The sequence below is a fragment of the Monodelphis domestica genome, chromosome 2, assembly GCF_027887165.1.
Source record: "Monodelphis domestica isolate mMonDom1 chromosome 2, mMonDom1.pri, whole genome shotgun sequence".
NCBI lineage: Eukaryota > Metazoa > Chordata > Mammalia > Didelphimorphia > Didelphidae > Monodelphis > Monodelphis domestica.
In genome coordinates, this window is record NC_077228.1 from 507,286,493 (window position 1) to 507,308,909 (window position 22,417).

General features: G+C 46.0%; 2 protein-coding genes across 4 annotated transcripts in view; both read right to left on the minus strand.

The window, feature by feature from the left end:
* Window positions 1–30: 30 nt before the first annotated feature.
* On the minus strand, window positions 31–5,191 carry DHRS13 (dehydrogenase/reductase 13). Of its 2 annotated transcripts, none has more exons than XM_007485613.3 (5): window positions 4,776–5,191; window positions 4,466–4,584; window positions 3,327–3,450; window positions 2,759–3,070; window positions 31–1,249 (listed from the first exon to the last, which is right to left on the minus strand). In XM_007485613.3, the coding sequence occupies exons 1-5, from the start codon at window positions 4,900–4,902 to the stop codon at window positions 855–857; spliced, it is 1,077 nt and encodes a 358-aa protein (XP_007485675.1). In that variant the 5' UTR covers window positions 4,903–5,191; the 3' UTR covers window positions 31–854. The 2 variants fall into 2 exon arrangements, with proteins under 2 accessions (XP_007485675.1, XP_016284735.1); XM_016429249.2 differs by having other exon boundaries at window positions 4,466–4,594; window positions 4,776–4,909.
* Window positions 5,192–7,731: 2,540 nt separating this feature from the next.
* Window positions 7,732–22,417, minus strand: part of PHF12 (PHD finger protein 12) — a 34,117-nt gene continuing 19,431 nt past the window's right edge. For both annotated transcript variants that reach the window (XM_056819542.1, XM_016429250.2), the window contains 12 exons: window positions 21,913–22,306; window positions 21,245–21,365; window positions 19,336–19,468; window positions 17,215–17,379; window positions 15,682–15,840; window positions 13,930–14,728; window positions 12,714–12,839; window positions 11,995–12,138; window positions 10,922–11,020; window positions 10,000–10,082; window positions 9,497–9,635; window positions 7,732–9,000 (listed from right to left, as the gene is read on the minus strand). In XM_056819542.1, coding sequence (XP_056675520.1) covers window positions 8,666–9,000; window positions 9,497–9,635; window positions 10,000–10,082; window positions 10,922–11,020; window positions 11,995–12,138; window positions 12,714–12,839; window positions 13,930–14,728; window positions 15,682–15,840; window positions 17,215–17,379; window positions 19,336–19,468; window positions 21,245–21,365; window positions 21,913–22,306 — 2,697 coding nt within the window. In that variant the 3' untranslated portion in view covers window positions 7,732–8,665. The remainder of the gene's footprint in view (window positions 9,001–9,496; window positions 9,636–9,999; window positions 10,083–10,921; window positions 11,021–11,994; window positions 12,139–12,713; window positions 12,840–13,929; window positions 14,729–15,681; window positions 15,841–17,214; window positions 17,380–19,335; window positions 19,469–21,244; window positions 21,366–21,912; window positions 22,307–22,417) is intronic.

The following is a 22,417-nucleotide window of genomic DNA, read 5'->3' on the forward strand; positions in this document are numbered from 1 at the left end:
GAGTGTGGCGGCATGAAAGAGCTGTGGAGAGAACGTGCAAATCTAGGCTTTATTGGTTCCACAAAAGAGAAACCCTTCCTTCCCCGCCTCCTCTTTCCTGCATTAGTTCATTCTGGGGCTAACTGACATCAAGTGGAGGCAGTTACCACTTTGGATCCCATGATCCCAGGAGATAAAAATCATCCCTCAACTCCTTTCCCCCAGGAAGAAAGTGAAAAATCACACAAGATTTACATCTCCAGGAATTTAGGGAAAAACAGTCACCCATCACTTCCATTCTAGGGCCTCTAGAAGCCCACTATCACCTCTACCTCTAGTGCCTCTAGAGGCCAGTGATCACCTCTCATCAGCTCCATCCCAGGGCCTCTGAGGTTCAGAAATCACCTCCACCTCAATGCCTCTAGAGAACAAAAATCGTCTCTCCTTACCTCCTCCTCCAGGGGTTTTCTATTCACCCCCCCAATTTCTCCTCAAGGTCCTGAAGTATAATAAATATCTAATTGCCACCCTCTTTTTCAGCATCTTCCTCTACAGTACTGCTCTCTCATAGGGAGGAGTCATGTAAAAGAATAGTCCATGCTCTGGAATACCTGAAAAGGTGCTGTTGGGTCCTAAATCTAGATCTGGAAGGGACCTAAAGGTCACCTCGCCCAACATGCCTCATTCTGAAGATGAGGAATCAAAGACTCAGAGAGGTGGCATGGATGTGAGGACTCACCTAGAAAGGTGTCTCCTCAGTATTACCTCTGGGTTATAACAGCCTTGTACAGCTGCTGTTGCTGCTGCAGACCTCAGAGCCCCCTTAATGGAGATAATTGGGGCTCTTAGTCCCCCATCCCATAGCTATGTGGCTACTATGTTCTCTGCCCCTCAGAGAGCAAAGGAAACGAAAGGTTTCGGAACCTAGAGAGTGCTGGGCTTGTGGCAATTTGGGCTAAGGGATTACGTGGAGACCCGGGTTTTGGGTTGGTGTTTTGGGATCCCCCCTTTGACAGTCCAGCCAGTTTTTCACTGGCTTCCCACAGCCTACGGGCAGCCCGGTCATCCCGGGCTGTGGTGGGAACCTCTTCCACGTGGCAGTTGGCAAAGTATCGGCCACTGAGAGGCTCGATGCCCTCCTGTAGGGCACAGTGGAGGGGTGTCTGTGCTCCACCCCTTGGAGTCCTCAGCACCAGCCAGGCCAGTGGGGATAACAACAAATGCAGCCAGCCTGGTACGTGTCGGAGAAACAACTCGGAGTTCACTGGACCTGTGGATGGGAGAATGAAAGCAAGGTTGGCAGAAGTCCTGGGGGGAGGGGTTTTGAGGCTCACAGACTAAGACTAGAGTGAGGGGATTTTAGAGGTCATCAGGTACAAAGCCCTTATTTTATAGATGAAGAAACTGAGACCTAGAGAGATTAAGTGAATTGCCTATTGTCATATAGATATTAAATGGCAAAACCAAGATTCCAATCTAGATCCTGTAACTTCAGATTCAGCATTTTCTCCACTGTACCATGCTATTTCCTGGTCCAGGGGATAGGCATTACTAGCTGGTATGGAGGGACATTGTAGGCACTTCTTGAGAGACTAAGGGATAAGAATCCAAACCAAGTCAGGGAAGAGGAGTGTTAGCCTGGCATTCAGGACCTTCTACATTCTAGCTCCAATGCTATTTTTCGCTTTTCCTCCAGGTGAACCTGTTATTCTTGTCAGTCTTCTTCACTCTGACCACTGAGCATGACTTGGGCAAGCCAAACCTTATGCCATTTCCTCTTTTAGAGTGCTATTCTCTCTACCACCTAGATTCTTTTCAAGAACCAGCTAACAAGGGCAGTTAGGTAGCACAGTGGATAGAGCACCAGGCTTAAAAGTGGGAGAACCCGAGTTCAAATCTAACCTTAGCTACTTCCTAGGTGTGTGATTCTGGGTAAGTCACTTAATCCAGTTTCCCTAGCCCTTGCTGATCTTCTGTCTTGGGTTTGATTCCAAGACAGAAATTAAGAATTAAAAATAAATAAAAAGAACCAGCTAGCACCCTAGTTTCTCCATGAAGTTTTGCTTGTCCCCCTTCCCACTCCAGCCCTACTGGGGTGTTTTCACTTCTTTGATCTCTAATGTCCCTTGTTGGGGATCAATTCATCAGGCCCTTCCTGTTTCTTTAGTTTGTATCTCTCATTTTTATTGGAATATAAGCCCTTGGAGGGCAGAGATTATATCCTGTTGGCCTTTGTATCCTCAGTTGTTAACCTCAGGGCCTGGGACTTGCCTTCTTGTTTGACTAACTGATTGATACAAGCATGGGCTTTGTCTTCTCAGGATATCACATGCAGCTGCAGGTTTGAATGAGGAGTCCTTAGATAGGATATATAGGGACAGTAATTTTAACATGGGTCTTCTGGATGTGAAGGCTGGCTAATACTAATAACTCTTCTTTGTATCCTTCCACCTCTGAGTACTCAGTTGTTTGGGAGGAAGTATAGTGGAAAGTGCAGAGGAGTCAGGAGACATGAGTTGCATTCCTAGCTGTGCTCCTGGCTAGCTGCATTCTTTCGGGCAAGTCCCTTTTCCTGGGGCCAGTTTGTTCCTCTGAGGCATAAGGAGGTTGAGCTAGAATCATTTAAGTGGTCTCTAAGGTCCCTTTTAGCTCAGACATTCCTAGGCTATGGATTTAGAGCTATGAGGAAACTTATAGGTCAACTACTTAAAGTGGTTGAGATTCAATGTCCAAAGACTCTAAGAATTACAAATTATAACACCCATGGTGGGTCCCTTACCTGGGTGGGCCGCATAGCAGGTGACTCCAGAGCCTTCAAGCTGGGTGGCAAGCTCTCGAGTGAACAACACGTTGGCCAATTTGCTGTCTGCATAAGCCCGTAACTCCTGCTGCCAGCCCCAGACTGGGCAATCCAGGCGGGAGAAATCCAGGCGCCCACGGCGGTGGGCTGCTGATGCCATCACCACTACACGGCTTGGGGCATTGGCCTTCAGCCGGGGAAGCAGAAGATGGGTCAAGAGGAAAGGACCCACATGATTGACCCGCAGGATCAGATTAAAGTTTTCTTTAGCTTTGCCACAGGAACTAATTCCTAGGGAAGAAGCAATGTTGAGTGGGCAGAGGGTGAAAATCCCTAGCTCTTCTTCCCAATGTCACCACCAATAGACTCCACCAAGCCCCCTTGATCCTCAGCATCCCTATCTGTAAAATGGAAACTGGGAACTATCTTTATATACTTGTAGCTTACGTACTGATGCCAACTCTCTTTCCTGGGCATAATGACTGCAAGGGACTAGCCCTAAGCCCTCCCAGGTCCACCCCTCATCCTGACCTCCTCCTGCTCTCACCTGCATTGTGGATGAGTAGGTCCAGTCTTGGCTCTGAGCTCAGAAAGGCAGTGGCAAAGGAATGCACAGAGGTCAGGCTGGACAGATCCAACATCATGAAGATAACCTCATTGTTCCCACTCTCCTGGAGACATCAATGCAGAAATGGGGGTGAGAACATCTGGGCATTTTCTACCTCCTTCCCTTTGGGTCCCAAATCCTGTTTCTTTGTGTTAGAAAGCTTATGTTCAAATCTTCCTTCTACCACTCACTACCTTTATAACCTTGGCAAGTGATTTAATTTTCTTGGACTTTAGTTTTCTCATCAATAAATAAAAGAAGGGCAGTTAAGGCAGCACAGGCAGCTGTAGACGACCTGGGCCCAAATACTGCCTCAGACATTTCCTGGCTGTGTGACCCTGGGCAAGTCACTTAACTGCCTAGTCTTTACCATTCTAAATTGATATTAAAACAGAAATTAAGGATTGGTTTAAAAAAAATAAAATGAAGGGATGGATCTACACAGGCCTTGGACATGAAGTAGTGAGGACAATGAACCTGAGTCCTCATCCTGGACAGATTTAGAGCTAGAAGGAACCTCAGAAGTCATTCAGTTCAATCCCTTTATTTTGCCATTGAGGAAACTAAGTCCCAAGGAAGTTAAATCAATTGCCTAATGGTTAGAAATAGGATTTGAACCCAGGTCCTCTGACTCCAGAGCCAGTGCTCTTTTTATTGTGTCATAGGTAAGTAACTTGCTATGCTCCTGAGTCTCAGTTTCTTTACCTATTAAATGGGTCTAAGAATTCCTGCCCTATGCTACCTCCTAGGGTAGTTTGGAAGTTCCAAATGAGAGAACGTGCTTATGGAAAAGTCTTAAAAAAAACCTCCTAATGGACAGCTAGGTAGCACAGTAAATGAAGTGTGTGGGATGGGTCTGGTGTCAGCAAGACCCAAGTTCAAATCCTGCCTCTGATATTTCCTAGCTGTGTGATCCCATGGCAAGTCATTTCATCTTGCTGACCTCATGTATCAAATAAGCTAGAGAAGGAAATGGCAAACCACTCCAGTATCTCTGCCAAAAAACCCAAATGGGGTCATGAAGTCGAATGACTGGACAACAAAACTAGAACTTCTACGGACTGAAAGGTCATGATTACCTTTCGGATGTCATAGACAGCAGCTTCCCCCTTTTCCTTGCTTCGGCATGCCAACACTACTCGGGCTCCGCGTTGTGCCAGCTCCAGAGCAGTCATCTTCCCGATGCCTGTGTTGCCACCTGAAATGTCCTGTCACCATCATCTGTGAAACTAGGTGAAGCCCCTTCCTGCCTTGATGCCCAAGAGCCAGATCCCATCAGACATGCCCAACATACCTCCCTCCGGTTAGTCCCTGTGCCTGAGCTGGAGGGAACTGGGGCAGGGGCAGAGGAGAAGAGAGAGATGTTCAGGTGAGTGGGCCCTTTCTTACCTGTGACCACGGCTGTCTTTCCCTTTAGGTTGATGGGGCTCATACAGGGCACAGCTTTGATGAAGTTATAGTAGATGAGGACGTAGGAGCCCAGGAGCATCCCTGCTCCCAGCAAGAGCCCATCCATGGCCCCCTCTACCTGGGCACAGGCAGCCAAGAGTCAGGGTAGATTTCAGCCTGGTAGATTTCAAGTACTGCTCTCTGGCTCCTCCCCCAACTATGGCAAACCTAGAGGCTCAAAATTGTTCCATATCTTTGAGCTCTGCTCTCTAGAGGCCAGGGCAGAATTTGTAGGGCTGGGGCAGGGCAAGCCAGGTCTGCTCAGGAAGCGGAGTCATGGGGGATGGGCCTCTGTTCGTTTGGTTTTAGGAAACGCTTGGGAGTGCATTTGCTGGTGATGTTGCTTCCATCAGGATAGGAAATTGGCAGGCAGGGACAGCAGTGCCGCCTCCAGGCAGCAGCCAGGCACTGCGCCTTGCTCACCTCTGCAGGTTGGGACTGGACTACTGGCTTGGAGAGCAGCAGTAGGCTCCCTGGATATTCCCTCTTTATATCTATATCTGTATTTATATTTGGGATACATATGTGTATATTCCTTTCTTTATTTAAGGCACCCACTCTTGGTATATATTCCTTTTTCTATATATAGTTAGTATACATATATATACACATGCGCATATATATGTATACTACATATAAATATACAATACATATATATTCTCCTTTCTGTGTGACCTTGGGCAAGTCACTTCACCCCCATTTGCTTACTGCTCTTTTTAATAGGAACCGCTATATAGTACTGATTCTTCAACAGAAGACAGATTCCAAACCCCACCTCCCTAATCAAACTGAAAACTGCACGAGGACATTTGGGATACCCTGAATATCTCGGTGCTATTAGAATTAGTGGAAATTATCTGTTTCCTCCAAATACTTTTCAACCCCTCATGACACCCTACATTGGATCCCAAGAATGGTGAGGGCTCACTACTTCAAATCAGTGTCTATGGGTTCTCATCTTAGCTCTTCCCGAATTGCTATGTGATTTGGAACATTTGGCCTCACTTTTCTGGGATTCAATGTTTGCAATTATAAAACGGAGAACTGGCATTTCTGCTTCAATGGCTGATGGGAAAATAAAGGGGACACATCGATGTTAGCTTCTTGGGGGAAAGGGACTATAGAAGATTCTTGAGATGAGTGGCAGACTTCAGAAATGTCTGGGCTACGGACTGGAAGCATACCCACTGGCTAAGGTTTGTAAGGATAAGCCTGTCTCTGCCAGACTCAAATAGTCGACCCCTCTGGACCACTGGTGAGAGTTCAGAAGATTGAGGGGAGATTATCACCCTTTCACTTAGGATGGGTATCCTCAAATTGAATAATAGCAACTATTGGTTTGGAAAATGCCTTCTGGAACATTGTACACAGCAATATTGTACGATGATTATCTACGAAAACTTGGTCACTCTCAGCAACGCAATGATCTGGGACAATCCCGAAAGACTTAAGACAGAGAATGCTCTCTACCTCCAGAGAAACTGCTTTCTAGACATCTCATCGGACCGTAAGAGATCTAGTAAAAAAGCTAAGGCTTATATAGCACTTCTAAGATCGCAATGAACTTAACATACATGATTTTTTGAACCTTATGATAACCCTGAGTGTCAGGTGTTATTCTCCCCATTTTACAGATGAGGAAATTCGGAAAGGCTTTAAGTGACCTGTACAGGATGAGGCAGGAGTCTAACCCAGGTCCTTCTCATTTTGAGGCTAAGGCCCTTTATAACCTCTTGCCATTCTAGCCCAATCCTGTGTCACAGGGGTGAAAAGGAAGTGAGAAAACTAAAGCAGAGAGGTCACTGGGGCCAGAGGCCAGGGTTCCTCTCAGACCAATATTCTTCCACTCTCCCTCATTGCTTGAAAGGTTGATATGTGGATGTGGGATATGATTGGTTCTGCAAAGCTACAAGGATAAAATGACAAGCAGCCTGTAGAATTTGCAGAGTTCAGGTTTGTGTGAGGTAAACCTCCAAGCCATCTCAGTTATCCCAAAGTGGAAGAGCCTGCCCCAGGAGGTATTATTGGAGGTCTTCCAAGGGAGGGTGGACGATGACTTGTTGGGAGCCAGTGTTGTTCTGGTGAGGGTTAGCCTAGATGCCCCTGAGGTTTCTTCCAAGTCCAGATTCCATGGAAAGAGAGATCTCTCAATGCCCATGAGACTAGAGCTGCTTGGATAGCAAGACTTGTTTTATGTTTCTATTTTTGAGAATGAGATGAATGCCTCAGAAAATGCCTTATATCAACCATGTAAGTTAAAAACCCAAACCACCAAATGAATCAAAAGGGGAGAGGTCTTTCCATAGCAGTGTCGTAACTCTGCTAAGCTACTCTGCAGGTTAGTTTGACACCTTTCCTCTAAATTGAGGCTTCTTTGCCTTTCCTGTGTCAAGGCCCTTGTTGGGCAGGCTGGTGAAGCCCACCTTAGCCCCTTCTCAAAATGATGCTATTAAATGCATAAGATTCACAGGATTATAAAGGAAATGAAAAGGTTAGTGAAAATAAAGATGTATTTTTCCTCCATCCAAGTTCACAGACCTTCTGAATTCTACCCTTCCTCTAAAGGATCATGGCTGGGAAAGGTCCAGTGTGACTACACACAGCTCAGTGGTCAGCTCTGACACCCATCACTCTCACATCCCAAGGAACCTTACCACTAGGATAAGCCTTGCCCCAAATGACCCATGCATTAGTGATCCTTCCCTTCTCTCATCCATTGAAAATTCAAATTTCACAAAGGTTTTCATTGTTCTAGGAGGAACGGCATTAAAGGCTGGAGCGTGTCCAAAGGGCTCACTTTCCCCATCTTTGGCTATTAGACTCTTGAGTTGGAAGTGAATGGGAAGACCCTTCTCTCAAGGGGATGACAGGCATGACAGACAGGCAGAAAACATAATTTGAAGTATTTTTGGTTTTTTATATACAGAATACAGGAAAGTTTTTGTAAAGTCTAAAACATTACAATTACTATGTACATTGGTACTAGCCGTGAGGGGAGAAGGGCTGAGGGGAGAAGTGGCGAGAGAACAAAAGAGGAGACAAAAACAGGTTTACGACAAAACGTTTTTGCTACAATAGACAATTTGAAGAAAACGTCCTACCACATGTACTGTACACAGCTTTAAAAACATTGAAAAAAATGCCATCACTGGGTGTATTTACACAGAATCCAATACGCTTTTCCTTATTTGAAATACAACAGGATGGACAGCCAGAAAAGAGTTAAATCTTCCATTTGTCCACAACACACAGTAGGCTACCTGTAGTGCAACCGCAGCAGGAGGAAGGGGGAGCCATGGGAGGAGAGTGGGTAGCGATCTTTATATTAAATAAAACAATGATATTGTATAGATTTTGCTGTATGAAAACTGTATTTTTTTCTTTTAATATAAAACTATTGTCACTGCCACAAAATAGAACAAGTTTCTGATTATTTTACAACGGCGGGCGGGCAGGGTGGGGGTCTGGGGTGGGGAGGGAGGTGGGGCAGGCAGGGTCCGTCTTGATTTTTGCTTCTTCAGAGGAAGTGTCTGGGTCCTCAGCCTCCCCTCCCCAAAGCTCCTTTGAGCTCCGGTCTGCCCCGTTCCCATGAAATGTCGAGTACAAATATATGTGCAAATGCCCCCTAGAACTTGAGAAAGAAGAAAAAGGATAAAAAAAAGTCAAAAGAGCTTCTTCATTTCATGCAAAGGTTGTAGTCGAACAGTTTCTGGTGGAGGATAGAAAAACCCCGGGCTTGGTTTTGTACATTTTTGCATTAGAGGAGTCTCAGGATGGAGGTGCTCGGGAGGAAGGGCCGCCAGCGCCTGCGCCTGAGCCTAGGCTTGGGCCTATGGCACCGAGTTGGAGCGCAGTACAGGGCCCTGGGGAGGTTTGAGGGAGAGTTTCTCGGCCAGGCCCCCATCCGGAAGGAGGGCGGTGTCCCCTTTGGGAGGTTTGGTTGCGAACTCTGTGACACTGAAGACGAACTGGAGGCAGCCCAGCTTGATGTAGCTGCCGTGGTGTAGTAAGGCCGTGCCCTCCCAGCCTGCCCCGCTGCCCCCAATCAAGCTCGAGCTGCTGGCTTTGCAGTTACACGGCCGCCGGGGCTGCCCCTGGGCCTGGGAGCTCATCATATCCGCCTCTTCTGTGGGGTCCTCTTCCTGCTTCCGGCTCCTTCTGCGCTCTGAGAGAGGAAAATGGGGGGAGACCCAGAGTCAGAGGGAAGGAGGCCCAGACCTGTCCTGGTGGCCACAGCAGCCACAGTCTCGGTGGGGATTAAGTGAGCAGAGTCTGGCTTATGAGGGGTGAGGAGAGGGCTGGCTGGGGAATTCTGAGTAAATGTAGGAGTCATATTCATGGCAGCTGTGTGGGAAGTCAAGTGGGCAGAGGTAAGGCCCAGGAATTGGGAAGGAAAAGACCTGTGGGGAATGGAAGAAGGGTAAGGAGGAGGAGTTTGTATTTAGCGAGGTGGTGTGCCATCTCCCCAAGAGGGAGTACCAACATGGCAGAGAAACCAAAATCAAAGAGCTCAAAAGAGAGAGAGTACATGCAGAGCACAGCAGAGCACTTTTAGAAGGTAAGAGGTAAAGGGACAAAGGCAGGGAGCAGTCTCTGAAGCAATCTGGAGGAAGACCCCCCTTCCCGCCCCAGCCAGCCAGTGGTCTCTGCCCCCAACTTACTGAGGATGTTCTGCACTTTGGCAACAATACTGCTCGGGGGAGTGGGGGGCGTCTTCTCCGAGAAGTCACAGGAATACAGCACATTGTCCACCGTCGTCCCGTGTTCACTGTAGTTCAACAGCTCGTAATGCTTGGTATTCTAAGGGAAGGCCAGGCGTCAGCTTCATCCGCTCTGATGCCTGCCTGGCTTAACCCTCTCCCTCTTAAGGAAGCCTCCCCATCCTTTCCCTCCACGAGGTTCTTCCCTGGGGCATTCACCGCACAGCCCCTTACAGGCTGCTGTAGGGTGAAGTCCTAGGACTTCTAGGTCCCCAAACTTTTTACACAGTGGGCCAGTTCACTGCCCTTCAGACCATTAGAGGACTGGACTATTAAAAAAACTATGAACAAATCTGTATATCGCTGTCTGGGAGAGCAGAGGCTGCAGCACGGGCTGGATGTGGTCCGAAGGCAGTAGTTTGGGGACCCCTGGGTTAGCTTTTAGCCCCATACCTCTCACTCACCTCATCATAGAAGATGCACGCATGCTTCCCAGACACGTAATTACAGTGACCATAGTTTGTAAGGCACACATCCATGTCAGCTCCTGCAGGTGGGGATGGGGAGAAGACAGAGGACGGAGGTTGTCAGAGGTAGAAAGAGGGCGGTTCTGGAGTCAATACCAATAAATGTTTGAGGTGGGAAGCAGGGGATGGAGAAGGCAGCATAGGGTCCTTGCTTTTGTATCCTTTAAGACCAGAGCAAGGGCCCCAGGATGGGGGCTGTGTTTGCAGCTGCTTCTCTATGGGACAGAGAGTACGCAGAAAAGGAACAAAAGCCATGACCCTCTCTAAATCTCTGCTTGGAGGCCCACTGAATATCCTCTGGGACACCCAGATCACATTCTCTGCCAGAGGAAGGGGATCTCTGAACAAACAAGGACATGGTGTTTAATGGGGATTCAGTGAGGTGAAAGATCTAGAAATTCTATCTAGAGGAAGGGCAGGGCAACTCCTGGCTAGAAAGGTCTCAGAAAAGTCCTTCTGGAGGTCAAAATACCCAACCCCTTTGTAGACAAATGCAAGGCTGGGGGAAGTCTGGGGCATGTGTGTGTGTGTGTCTCACCTATTCTTAAAAGATCTCTAGGAAAGTAGAGTCACAAGCTCCTTTGGTACTTCTTGTGGTGCTTAACCAGTCTCAATGTCCGGAAGTTAAGTCTAACTTGCATCCCTCTTGCTGCCACTCAAGCCCATTTTCTCTTGCTCTGTCCTAAGTAGGGATGGACAAGTAGCCACTTGCCCCTTCTCTCAGGCCCACTCTCATTCTATCTATTGTTTTAGCTCCGTCGTTGAATGAATGCCTGTCGAAGTCACGCAGGTATCCCTGGGTAGGGGCACCCTCCTCCCCTCCCAATTTTGGGACCATGGGGATTGATTTTTAACGCACCTGTTCCAATGTAGAGGGTTCGATAGCACATGTTCACAGCTCCTCCCAAGCCCATGAGGGGGTAGAATACAGCTCGGGCCTGTACCTCCTTTCTGTGTACTACAAGATACACGCGCACACACACGCACACACAGGGAGGGGATCACTGAGAGGTCAGGGTCAGAGGACCTGCCACAGCCCACAGACCACACAACATTAAAGATCTTAGCATTCCTCTTAGCTCAGGAAGCCAGGGTAAACAAAATCCATGATGAACTTCAATTCCTAGCAGAGCATCAAGGGGGGAAAAACTTCAGAGGACTCATAAATTGATAGACCTGTCTCCTGAAGAAAACATTTTAGGGTTTCTGATGTGAACCTGGATCTGCCAGGACTTCTCCAAGCTGACCTTGGCTACAGGGAGTCAAATCTAGCTCAGTTTTCTGAAGCTTTCAAAGTTAAGGGGGAGGGTCTTATTATGGATGGGTTGGGAACAATTCACAGGAAGTCAAAACTCCTAAGCAGATCTTCCCTCTCCTCACCTTTGGGTTTCCTTCTCTATAAAATAGGGACAATAATCCCACTGATGCTTAATCACAGAGCTGTTGAGCAGATCAAATGTAATAAATCAGGTAAAGCACCATATAAATGTCAGCTACTATTATACCGTCTCTTCTTTTGGAGACTTGGCTTCTCAGACTATGATACCCTCCCTAAATTCTTAAAGCCCAGACTGGCCTCTAGAGGAAGGATGCCCCTTTGCTCTTCCCCACCCAATTCCAAAGTCTATGTAAGCTGGTAGACATCAGAACAGGCACATCACAGAGCCAGCAACTGCTGGTGACCATTTTCTGTGCCTGCTGATGGCTTTCAGCTTAAGCTTCAAAGTGGATCCCTTTGATCTTAAGACAGCAAGTTCCAACAGACTGAACAAACCTCAAAGTCCGGTCTGAGAGCTGGGGTCACCATCTTGCTCTTGCCCAGCAAGAGGCAAAGATCTAAGTCCCCTGACTTTGGTAAAAGCTCAAAACAAGCCCTCACATGGTAAGCACTAAAGATGTACAGAGGACACATGGGGCAGATCAGATACCTACCTTCTGTATGGTGCCCCCCAGGAGCCAGTGAATGAGCCCCAACATTGCCAACCACAGCCTGGACTCGGGAAGGAAAAAGCTGATGTATTCTCTGTAAGGCCAGGAACTTGATCAGCTTCTCATCCAGCATATTTATCTCAATCTCTGTTAACCAAACAGACAGGTCAAAAAATAATGGGGAAAGGGAATGAAGAAGTGACAAGTGGGAGGGTCCCTAGACAATGCAGATTTTCTGAAGTTCTACCATTTGAATCTGTCAGCCTAACTTCAAAAAAAGACTCAGCATTCAGGCTGAAGTCCAGAGCCACTTGGAATTCTTTGGAATCTCTAGAGGCTTTCTTATACATTCTGGCTTTAAAGTGGTCTCTAGGAGAGGTTTGCTTGGTGTTAGGTAACCTGGACATGCAGAATAATTCATATTCCAACTACTTTAGGCCCCTACCTGTCTATCTGTCTCAGCAATGAACACCTGGATTTACCTCTGATTCCCTGCACTGAGGGCTCTTTCTCCTATGATACTATGGGATGATGGTACCTGATTCTATTTTCTAAGCTCTGTAGGTGTCCTTGTGAATAAAGATGGAAGGCAAAGGAAAGAACATTTCTTGTCTTTGGTCCCTGTTGTCAAATTACTACTCTAAATTTAGGAAATCACCCTACACCTCATCCCCAAGGTCTCCCCAGCTTACTCTTTTCCTCTTTCAGATTTGTTCTCTCACCTCCATTGACATCCATTAATGCTCGAAGAGAATTGGTGAGATCTACCATTGCAGTCGAGTTGGCTGGGAAAGGGGGTACGGTTAAAGCGCTTCCTATGGATAATGTGCCAGGGCTGACCTTGCCATCTGTGGATGCAGCAGGAAGAACAATTAAGACTTCTTTACACCACCCATGACACATGCAAATCCAATTCCCTTTTTTTGGTTGAGTTTTGACTCCTAATCTAGGGAACCTCATTTTCTTCTCCAAAGACTATAAATTATTGGAGCCAAAAATCTCAAAGTCTTCAAACTGAAATGTTCATTCTTTGGAAGGAAAGTAGCTTTTGATGAACCATTCTTGGGTATGAGATCTTAAATGTACGGAGACCACCTAGTTAAGACTTGATCACACAGTCAATAAGTTTCTGAGGTTGGATTTGAACTCGGAAAGATGACTTTTCCTGATCCAGGTCTAGTGCTCTGTGCACTGTGGTGACACCTAGCTGCCCTATGCATAAAATTCTACAAGGGTTTGAAATCTAATTTAGGCATTGGACTAGCAATTCTGGATATCAAATTGCAAACTGCTCTAGTTTTTTTCACAGGAAAATATGTCCAGGAAATTTCTTTTTTCTTTCCCCCCTTTTTGGAATATAGATTTATCAAAGGAAGGCTTCAATCTCTGTGCCTTAGATCTTGGCTTTGGGTGGACTAATACCTTAAGGGCTTGAGGGTCTGATTCTGGATAAAGCCACGTGCTCTATGTGGCTATTCAGAAGATTTCTGGTTCATTCCTTATTCACACAGAACCTCTGCAAAGAGTCAATCTGTGGTATTTCTGGGCAAATTCCCAACTAGTTTCTAAGGCCTGGATCTGGTTATAATCCAGGCTCTTCTCTGGACCACAAAATGCTGAGGAAATTACCTGGAACCTAAGAGCAAGAAAAATGGCTCAAAGGATCCTACTGCCTGTCTCTAAGGCAGTAAACACAATAAAGTAAATAGAACCAAGTGGCCAAGGGGTCAGGGAGTAGGGTCCAGTGTTAATGTCACTGCTGACTTGTTAGAGGACCCCAATAATGTCCTTTCTTAAAGGAAGCATGTGGAAATGATAGCTGAGATGAGGTAGAAAAGGGTGAGGAGGTGTGTATGTGTGTGATTAGTGCTTTGCAGATGCTTCTTATTACTTATCAATCAGTGTCTCAAATGAATCTGCCAGTACAGTGAGACTCACCTGAAGATGGCGCTGGTGAGCAGAATCGCTGGTTGGCTCCCACTGCCAATATGGCATCTCCTGCTGCCTGTGGGGGAGTGAGCACCCGAGTAGCATTTGGGGGTGAGCCGAGTGGCCTTGAATCTGTCAGTGAGGGTCCTAGCTGTGTCTGAATATTCTTTCTTTGCAAAGTGCTGGTGGTCTCTAGGCTGGCACAAGAACTGGGAATGGAAGGTGGCAAGCTTGGGATAGATGCCAAGCTCCTCTGGGTACATGACACAGGGCCAGTGGTGTTTTCCGTCTTCACGATGATACCGACAGTGTGGTTCTGAAGGCCCCCAGCCGCTGGTGGTGTGAGGGGCCGGGGCCAGGACTGCCGGTGGGAAACAACTGGGAGAGTGGTCCCAGAACTTTGGAGCCGACGGGGATCTGGGGGATCTGGGGGGATACTGTAAAGGTGAGGCCCATTGGCTTTCACCTCTGTGCCTGTTGGCCCATTAGAGGTCCCACAGGCCACCACTTTCTTGGATTTGTCCATACAAGAGCTGCAGTTGACGTCCTCAGGGGCTGGGAGCTGCTGGGATGGAGATGAGCTCAGGGAGTTTTGAGTGGTAATCCCAGAGGGGCAAGACATTGGGTAAAGGGACGGTGTGGGTGCCTTGTCAGCTGCCTGCAGAGAGGTGGTGATTGAGCCGTCAGCCACAATAACAGGCTTAATATCAGCCTTCTCTGTCTGTTCAGAGTCCCAATGCAAGGGTATCTGCTTAGCAGATAAATGTTTCAATATGCTGCACTGGAGTGCAACAACACTACAGAGCCACTGCAAACAGAAAGGAAAGGCAGGTCAGAGGAGGGAGAAGCGAGGGACCATATTTCACCCAATGCTGCGTCACGGGATCCAGAAAACCAGGTGAAGCCACTCTTCGGTGCTCTTGGCCCGGCCCGGCCTGGGGGGGCGGGCCAGCACTGATGAAGTGCTGCTACAACTGCTCCCGGGGTTCTCTCGAGCCTGGAGAGGATCCAGGTCGCAGACACCAGGCACTGTTGGGTACACTTTGGAGGCGCTGTGGTCTGTCTACTGAGGGAAGCACTAGGAAGCAGAGACTTGGGAACCAGGACTGCTCTCGGTGACCTTCAGTTAACAAGTACTGATTAAGCACCTAGCACAGTCCCCATGGGGTGACCTTCCATGCCTTCCTTAGGGATCCCTTCTTACTTTACAGATATTGGGAGATGTCAAAGAGGGAAACACTGTTGGGGGAAAAGGTATTCTACCAGTCCAAGGGGTTATTATTCTAGAAGGAAGGGATAAACAAAGGGAGGAGCTCTGGAGGGAATATGTCATTCCAGAATACGGGTCTGATTACCAACACTTCCTACAATATCCATCTGTTAGGAAAGGATATGTTTTCTCTAGCTATAAGACATGTACCTGTTTCTCCCAATAACCAGAGCTCCATGTATCTGCTCTACAATCTGATGAATTCTACAAAACATTGGGCATGCGGGCTTTGGATAGGGGAAAGAGAGTGCATTTCTTAAGACAAGGACTTGGGCAGGAGCTGAAAGGTGAGCACTGTAGAACAAAGCCAGACAGCTTTCTAACAAATGAGATGTATCGGGCAGCCGCAGACTACAATACCAACGGGACTTCCTGTTTTCTCTTCTCTCTAGGTCCAGCTTCAGCTCCCAGGGTGAAGAGGAAAGCTGGGAGCCCTACGGGCAGCACGACCCTGCCCGCATGCCTCGGCCTCTCGCCAGGCCCTCACTCACCTCCTGCTGCTCTGACTGGCTGGCTGAGTGCTCAGGGTTCAAAAGGTGCTTCTGCGACTCCTCGGGGGCCCCATTGCAGATCAGCTCCCCGTCCCGAATGGCCGCAGGGGCGAGCAGCGGAGGTGGAAACCGGTACTGGGATTTGATAGCATCAGGAACCTAATGGGGAGGGGAGAGAGGTGGGAATAGGCATACTCAGGCTGTTTTCATCATTGAGGCCTCTAGTCTTTAATGCCCATAGCTTAGTGACAAGAGAGGCAACAATGGAATGTGTGGTGTGGCAGGCTTTGCTCTGTGCCAATATACTGCCTGCAAAGGCAGTCTAAGCCTTTCCTCTAGGAGTGTAGTCACAAAGAACTTGCAGAAGCCACTAAGGTACCTAATATTCTGTGAATAGCTTTTTGAAGTCCACATGAGCCTTGAAATACCTTTGTAGATTCAGTAGAGAGAGCTGACATATGATATAAAGGAATGGAACCATTTTATTCCAACGTAGTTGCCCTCAGATCCAAAACGGCTCAAGAACAAGTAACAATATTGACATTAGCAGCTAAGAGTTTTGGTCGCCTTTTTGTTATGTGCCAAGAAACAAATGGAAAACATCTTACCAATAATGTGAAAGGAAATATGTTGACTATTCTTGGCAATACACAGATCTAGTTTCACTCTCAAACCTTTCCAAGTATCAGCCATCCAGGCAGCTATTGCTGAGATTTTGGCATCAGAGTGGGAAACCGTTCAATGGATTAGATAGACTCAGTGAAGTAATTTAGTCCATCTCCCTTATATTCAGGCAGAAGGACCCTAACTCTTTGTGAGGTTTCAGCAACTAAGAGTTAAATCTCTTTGATTTGCTTTCACCAGGTTAATGTAATTTAAGACCTTTCTAAACTAGAATGACTTATCTACAATAATTTAGTTATGGAAAATGGAATTTCCATCCCTTTACAAATGTTACAAATGTACAAATAGCCAGAAGCATATAAAATGCTAATCTGCATTCTACATTACATGCACAGGGTAATAATTAATTAATCAAAATCACTATCTTTAAATCTGGGTCCTATTTTTCCTCCTGATGTGATTAAGGTGGAAGGGGCAGCTAAAAAAAAAAAAGCCTGCCACCAAGTGGCCAAATTTGGGCACTGCAGTTTGAGTCAGAGTACAGATGGGGCAAGGGATATATATATATAATTCTTTCCCCCTGGTTCTTAGAGGGACATAGGCCTCCTGCGATACACCTAAGTCTAAGGTTCACAATGAGTAGGGTTTCTGAGAGAGAGAGAGAGAGGTTGGAAAGTTATCTAGAACCACTTTCTGTAACCAGATCCTTTCCTTCCAAAATGGAAATAATTCGCTCAGTTTTGTCATTTGTAGTAGCTTTTTGCCTCCTTTCAGACTACTACTTCTTCCCAATGTGTGAGATAGAAATACAACCTCAATTTATAAAACTGGGTTTCATTGTCTCCAGGGATGGGGCCAAAGCAAATAATAAGATAACTGGTGAAAGCTGGTGAGATGACACTGCTTTACCTTCAAGCTTCTTCTTTTGACAGCCTGAACCACCCGGCGGTTAGGGGGGTGTTTCTTGTGGATGCGGTTCAGGAAGTCCACTTTGACCACGTGCTGAGAAATGGTGTCCTGGAATCGGTCAAACACTTGGCATCGGTTGCTCAAGGTCATGTTCTTCTGGTTCAGCTGGAGGGAAGACAGATAGACCTCAATGGTGGGTCCCAGGGATGCTACCCCTGGTTCAACCCACTGTGAGATGAAGAGACTGGGCTCCAAAAGGAAATTTTAGGCCATGCTTGCTTCTCTGGCAACCTCCTCTCCACAACTGACTCAGGGGAATGCCCCTAACACTGCTATTATGTTGCCTCCATGTAAAAACTTCTCCAGAGCTAAGAGGTCACAGGCAGAAATCCCCATACTTGATCTCTCCCCAGATCTAGTGGGAAGAAAAGACCCCAGAAGAAAAGAGAGCCCCAGGGGGAGTGGGAGGAGTGAATGGTGCCCTGGGTGATGCAGCAAGAAGGTTGCCCCCCCCCCCCACCCCCTTACATTCCTGAGCCAGGATGAGGAGGCATTTCTTAGTTGCTGTTAAGGACAGACCAGATTATGGCTTAATCATCTATTTTCTCACATTGCATGCACCGGGGTCAAAAAGCCTGATTTTCATGCAAGACAGAGAAGACATGAAAAGGAAAGCTGATGGCCTATGTAAGAGGCATGCCCAGAATGATACCCTGGGCTAGGACTAAAGATCCTTAGCCTTGTTCTGGTTTTGCCACTAACTAGCTAGATGAGCATTTGAAATCCTTTGACTTCTGGGTCTTGGCTAACTTATCTCTTATGTAAAACATTAAATTAATAAATTTGACAGTTTCTAAAAGGGCTAATATACTTCTAGAGTTGCTAGTATTAAACTACATGAAATCTCAAATGGCTTTGCTTCTCCCTCTTCCCACCTTCATCCCCTTTTTTACTCTTGATGCCAATGCTAAGAAAGAGTAAGCACTGACAACTCCCTATTTTATTAGCAAAATGGATGTGAGACTCAAAAGTGAATGTGGAATTTCTACAACTTGATTCATTCAACACCAACAAGCTGAAGAGACTTTTCAGACCCATGTTTGAGAAGGAGGCTATAACAGCAGTAAGTTAAGTGAGACTATAATCAGGAACGTAAGGGAGATTTTCCCTTTCAATTTGGGAGAGTCTGGATGTGAATACTGACCTAATAAAAGAAGGGGCCAAAGGCCCACCACTGCCATGCTGCCTGAGAGTTCCTCTTTCAGCACAGATGCTTTAATCTAAATCAAAGGAACAATTTTCCCTCTATTTTTTAGGCAAAAACTACTGTTTTCTATGGGGCTTCTCTAGCTGCTGATGTTAGCTTTGTTAACTGCCCTAGCTTCATATACAGGGAAGCCTCAGACTTATAAACAATCTTCCTACCCTGGAGAAAGTGGTCTCTAATTCTGTTCTGGCCTCATGAAATCTGGTCTGGGACTGTATCTTCCATGGGAAAGGTTCTTGGGATATAAAAATATATTTATGGCTTCCCAGAGTTTCCACCCTCTAGGAGTAGGGAAATTTAAAAACTAGAATGGGGACATATTTCTTTTTTTGCTCATTTTGTTAACATTCTTAAGGCTGTATCTTAATTCATTCAGGGGCTCCTTGTGTCAGCTGTGGATGCATTATCCACCAAATGCAATCAGTAATTATTGAGATAAGTTTATAAAGCTAAATTAAGAACTTTTTTGGGGGGATGGGGAGAGGAAGGAAAGCTCTAACTCATTGTTGAAGTGTGTCAAAATAATATGAGATTGTAGAAGACGGGATAGCATAAATAAATTTCTATGTAGGAAAATAGATAAACCTGTTGTAACAACTGTAACATGTTATCAGGGAGGCAGTGGTGGAGTGGGAAGAATGCCGGTTTTGAAGTCAAAGGTCCTGGGTTCCAATCCAAACTCTACATTCTATCTCTGTGGATCTCAGTTTCCCCATTTGTAAAGTGAAGGGGTTCAATCAGAGGACCACTGAGGTTTCTTCTGACTCTTGATTTAAGATTCTACTATTGGATTTTAGTTTCTTTTATGACCAGACTATGCCTGAGAAAGACCCACGGAGCCTGCCCAGGCTTACCACCACATGTTCAATGTGATTTGGACACATCCATCTGCCCAGGGGCATGGCAGTGAGCGGTGGTTCGAGGCAGTCCATGTGGAACAGGAGGGGACAATAATCACACTGGATAAGAGGTGCCACACGACAGCTCCTGCAAAGATGACAGGTTTAAAAAAAAAAAAAAGGAAAGATATGCAAAGTGAGTGTTCCAAGTCATGCTAAATGGCAGAATGTCAAGCCAAAAACCTTGCAACATCCCCTGTACTTGTACCAGAGGAGTGGCAGCAATAGAGGAAGATGCTTGGTCTTGGAGGCTAGCATCCTACCCCCTCCATTCCAATGTCCCCCTTTTCTAAAGAGGAACCTTTTTGGGGAATGATGAATGTTTATTTGTAATGTAGTTGAAGTGGCTGGCCAATGGTTACTACATGCTAGGGAAACCAGTGAATGTCCACTCTTAAGTCCCTCCCTTAGAAGGGTACCACCATCTCATTTGGAAAAACACTTTCACTCTTTTCATAGGTCATCTAACTATACCAAAATTCCTTGCTCAATACTATATATATGAGGTACTCTACAAAATGTTAGCCTGCTCCACAGCCAGGATAGTGATGTACTAGTACTAGTTTTTTCCCATAAGCAAGTTTCAAGGAAGGGGAATAAACAAATGCTAATAATGCTTTGTTTCTCTGATATCCCAGCATTCAGAAGACATGTTAGCTAAAACTGCTTCTACCTGATTCAGAAAGTCTGACACTACTAACAATTCTCTGCTTTGGAAACCTTTTCTGGATCCTTTTGCTAGCTCTTTTTTGAATTGGTTGGGCTCTGACAATAGAATGACCTGACAATCCAGATTTAATAACTGAAGTGGCTGAGGTCCTTTCACTGAGGAGCTCCCAAGGTAAGCCAGTATTCTAGGGAACACAAATTCACTTTTCAGCTGGAGACTGCATTGGTTCCTTTGCAGCATTTAAAGCTAAGACCTGAGAACTCATTTAATCAGACTGCCTCCAGATACGATAACTCTAGCCCCCTCTAGTCAGATGGAGGCCTGACCATCTTCTACTATATCTTTCAATGTTTAGCAAGCCCACCATTTAAAAATCTTGTCTGCTGTCTAGTTTAACTCTGTAATGATTCAATTTAAATTTATTTCCTTGTCTTGTTCTCAGTGACACTGGCATACAAACAGTTCTCTCTATAAAGGAAATCGGTCTAGGAGAAAATGCCTTGGATCCAGAAATTCTGGATACATATCTGGGCCCAGGCATTTCACACAAGCCTTGCTTTTCTTGTCTATAAAATGGAGATCATAATACTTGTGCTAATAACCTCATGGGAGTTTTGGAAAGGAAACCCTTTATAACTATAAAAGTTATAGACATGAGTTACTGTCATCATCATCATCATCATCATCATCATCTTGGGGTGCTTACATAATGGGACCATATTAAATATGATAATTTACTTATGTTTTGATCACAGTTCAATGAAAGAACATAAATAGGTAAGAATAAAAGTGCTTAGATTTATGGGACACAATGACACTTCAGATATGAAGAATCTCAAAGCTGTTTAGTCTCTTGGTCAAGCATGGTCATAGCTCCCAGAATTTGGTTATAAACCTATAACATGTTTGCACAATAATACATGTATAACCCAGATGGAATTGCTTGTTGGCTCTGGGAAGGGGGAGGGAAGAAGGAAAGGAGACAATATGAATCATATAACTTTGGAAAACTTCTGTGGAAATTTGTTATTAAAATAAAAAAATAAAAAACATTTAACATGTTTGAGAGGAGGGAATGGAAAATAAAGGGAAACTCAAGAGTCCAGGGTATTAGGAAGAGAGAAATAGTTTCAGGGAGGTAAGAAAAGGACTGGATGCTGAATGTGGTCCACTCTTTGGAGAGAAGGCAGGTACCTGTTACACGTGAAGCAGACTTTGACTGGTAAGGGAACCAGACCATTGTGATCTAATTCGTGCTGCGTTTTCTTGACATTTTTCCCGGTGGTTTCCTCTTTTCTCCTCCTCTTGCTAGTACCTAGAAGACAAACCAAAGGTGATATATTGCTACTGGTTTCAGAGCTGTAAGGCTGGGGTAGGGAAAAGAACACAATGGAAGGACAAAGGGGACAGACACATTCCTTTGGCCAAGGGTCCTGTCTGAAATCTGGATGAAGTGTTAAGTGGGAAAAAAAAGAGGTAACTGAGAAAAGGAGATCAAGAACAAAAGGAATGTCATAAGCACAAAGACATCTTATTCCCTTAGAAAGATATTTCCAGAAATCAGAACAAAATGGGAATGCCCAAACAATTTCAAGACCTGTCCAGGAGAGAGCAGTGAAAGGAGGAAACCAGGGATTCTACCCCATTGGCACTGTACTGACCTACAGGTTTCCTGCTCTTGGCAATTAAATTTTCTATAAGCAATGAAACAGGATCTTTTAGCTAGCTCTGTGTAGGGAGGGAGGGGCTTTAGGAAGGAGAGATGGCATTAGCTGCACTCCAGTGTGTGGGTATGCCAGGGCCTACTTGAGTGAGAGCTGGGACTGCTAAGCCTACACAGCTGTTGCCTCTGTGGGGCTCACCTGGGAGTGCTGTGGTGCAGGTCAGTTCATTGGGCAGCTGAAACTGGGTTGGATTACGCTCCATAGCTGCTGCAATGAGTAGCTCGAAGGGCCGCTTCAGCTGGGGCTGCCCGCAGTCCATCTCTGCTGCTGCCGGCTCATCATCCACATCGATGACGTCTTCATCCACATCATTCTGTTCAGAGGTGGGTGTTTCTGTGCTAGCATTTGATGTGGGTGTGCCAGGCCGACTAGCCCTCCGTTCCAGGATCCGGGCCTGGGCAATGGCTTTGAGGTCTGTTTTACCAGCTGACCTGTCCAATAAGTCTGAATCGCTGCTGGGGGATGTGGTCCGTTTGCCAGATTTGTCCACCAGCCCATTGACCTGGCCCAGTTCTTTTTTCTGTTCTCGCTTCTGTATAAACCAATAGGTAGGCCCATCACAAAAGGTTATAGCAAAAATCATAAAATAGTGAAAGACAGGCATTAAAAGTGTTGCAAGACTGTAAACACCTGTCTTCAGGGT

Excerpts from the sequence above, each read along its gene's own strand:
- DHRS13 (XM_007485613.3), bottom strand. The coding sequence starts at position 4,902 with ATGGATGGGCTCTTGCTGGGAGCAGGGATGCTCCTGGGCTCCTACGTC. Across the intron at positions 4,585-4,775 it reads AAAGACAGCCGTGGTCACAG|GTGGCAACACAGGCATCGGG; the intron begins GTAAGAAAGGGC and ends AGGACATTTCAG. Across the intron at positions 1,250-2,758 it reads CTGCTATGCGGCCCACCCAG|GTCCAGTGAACTCCGAGTTG; the intron begins GTAAGGGACCCA and ends TCCCATCCACAG.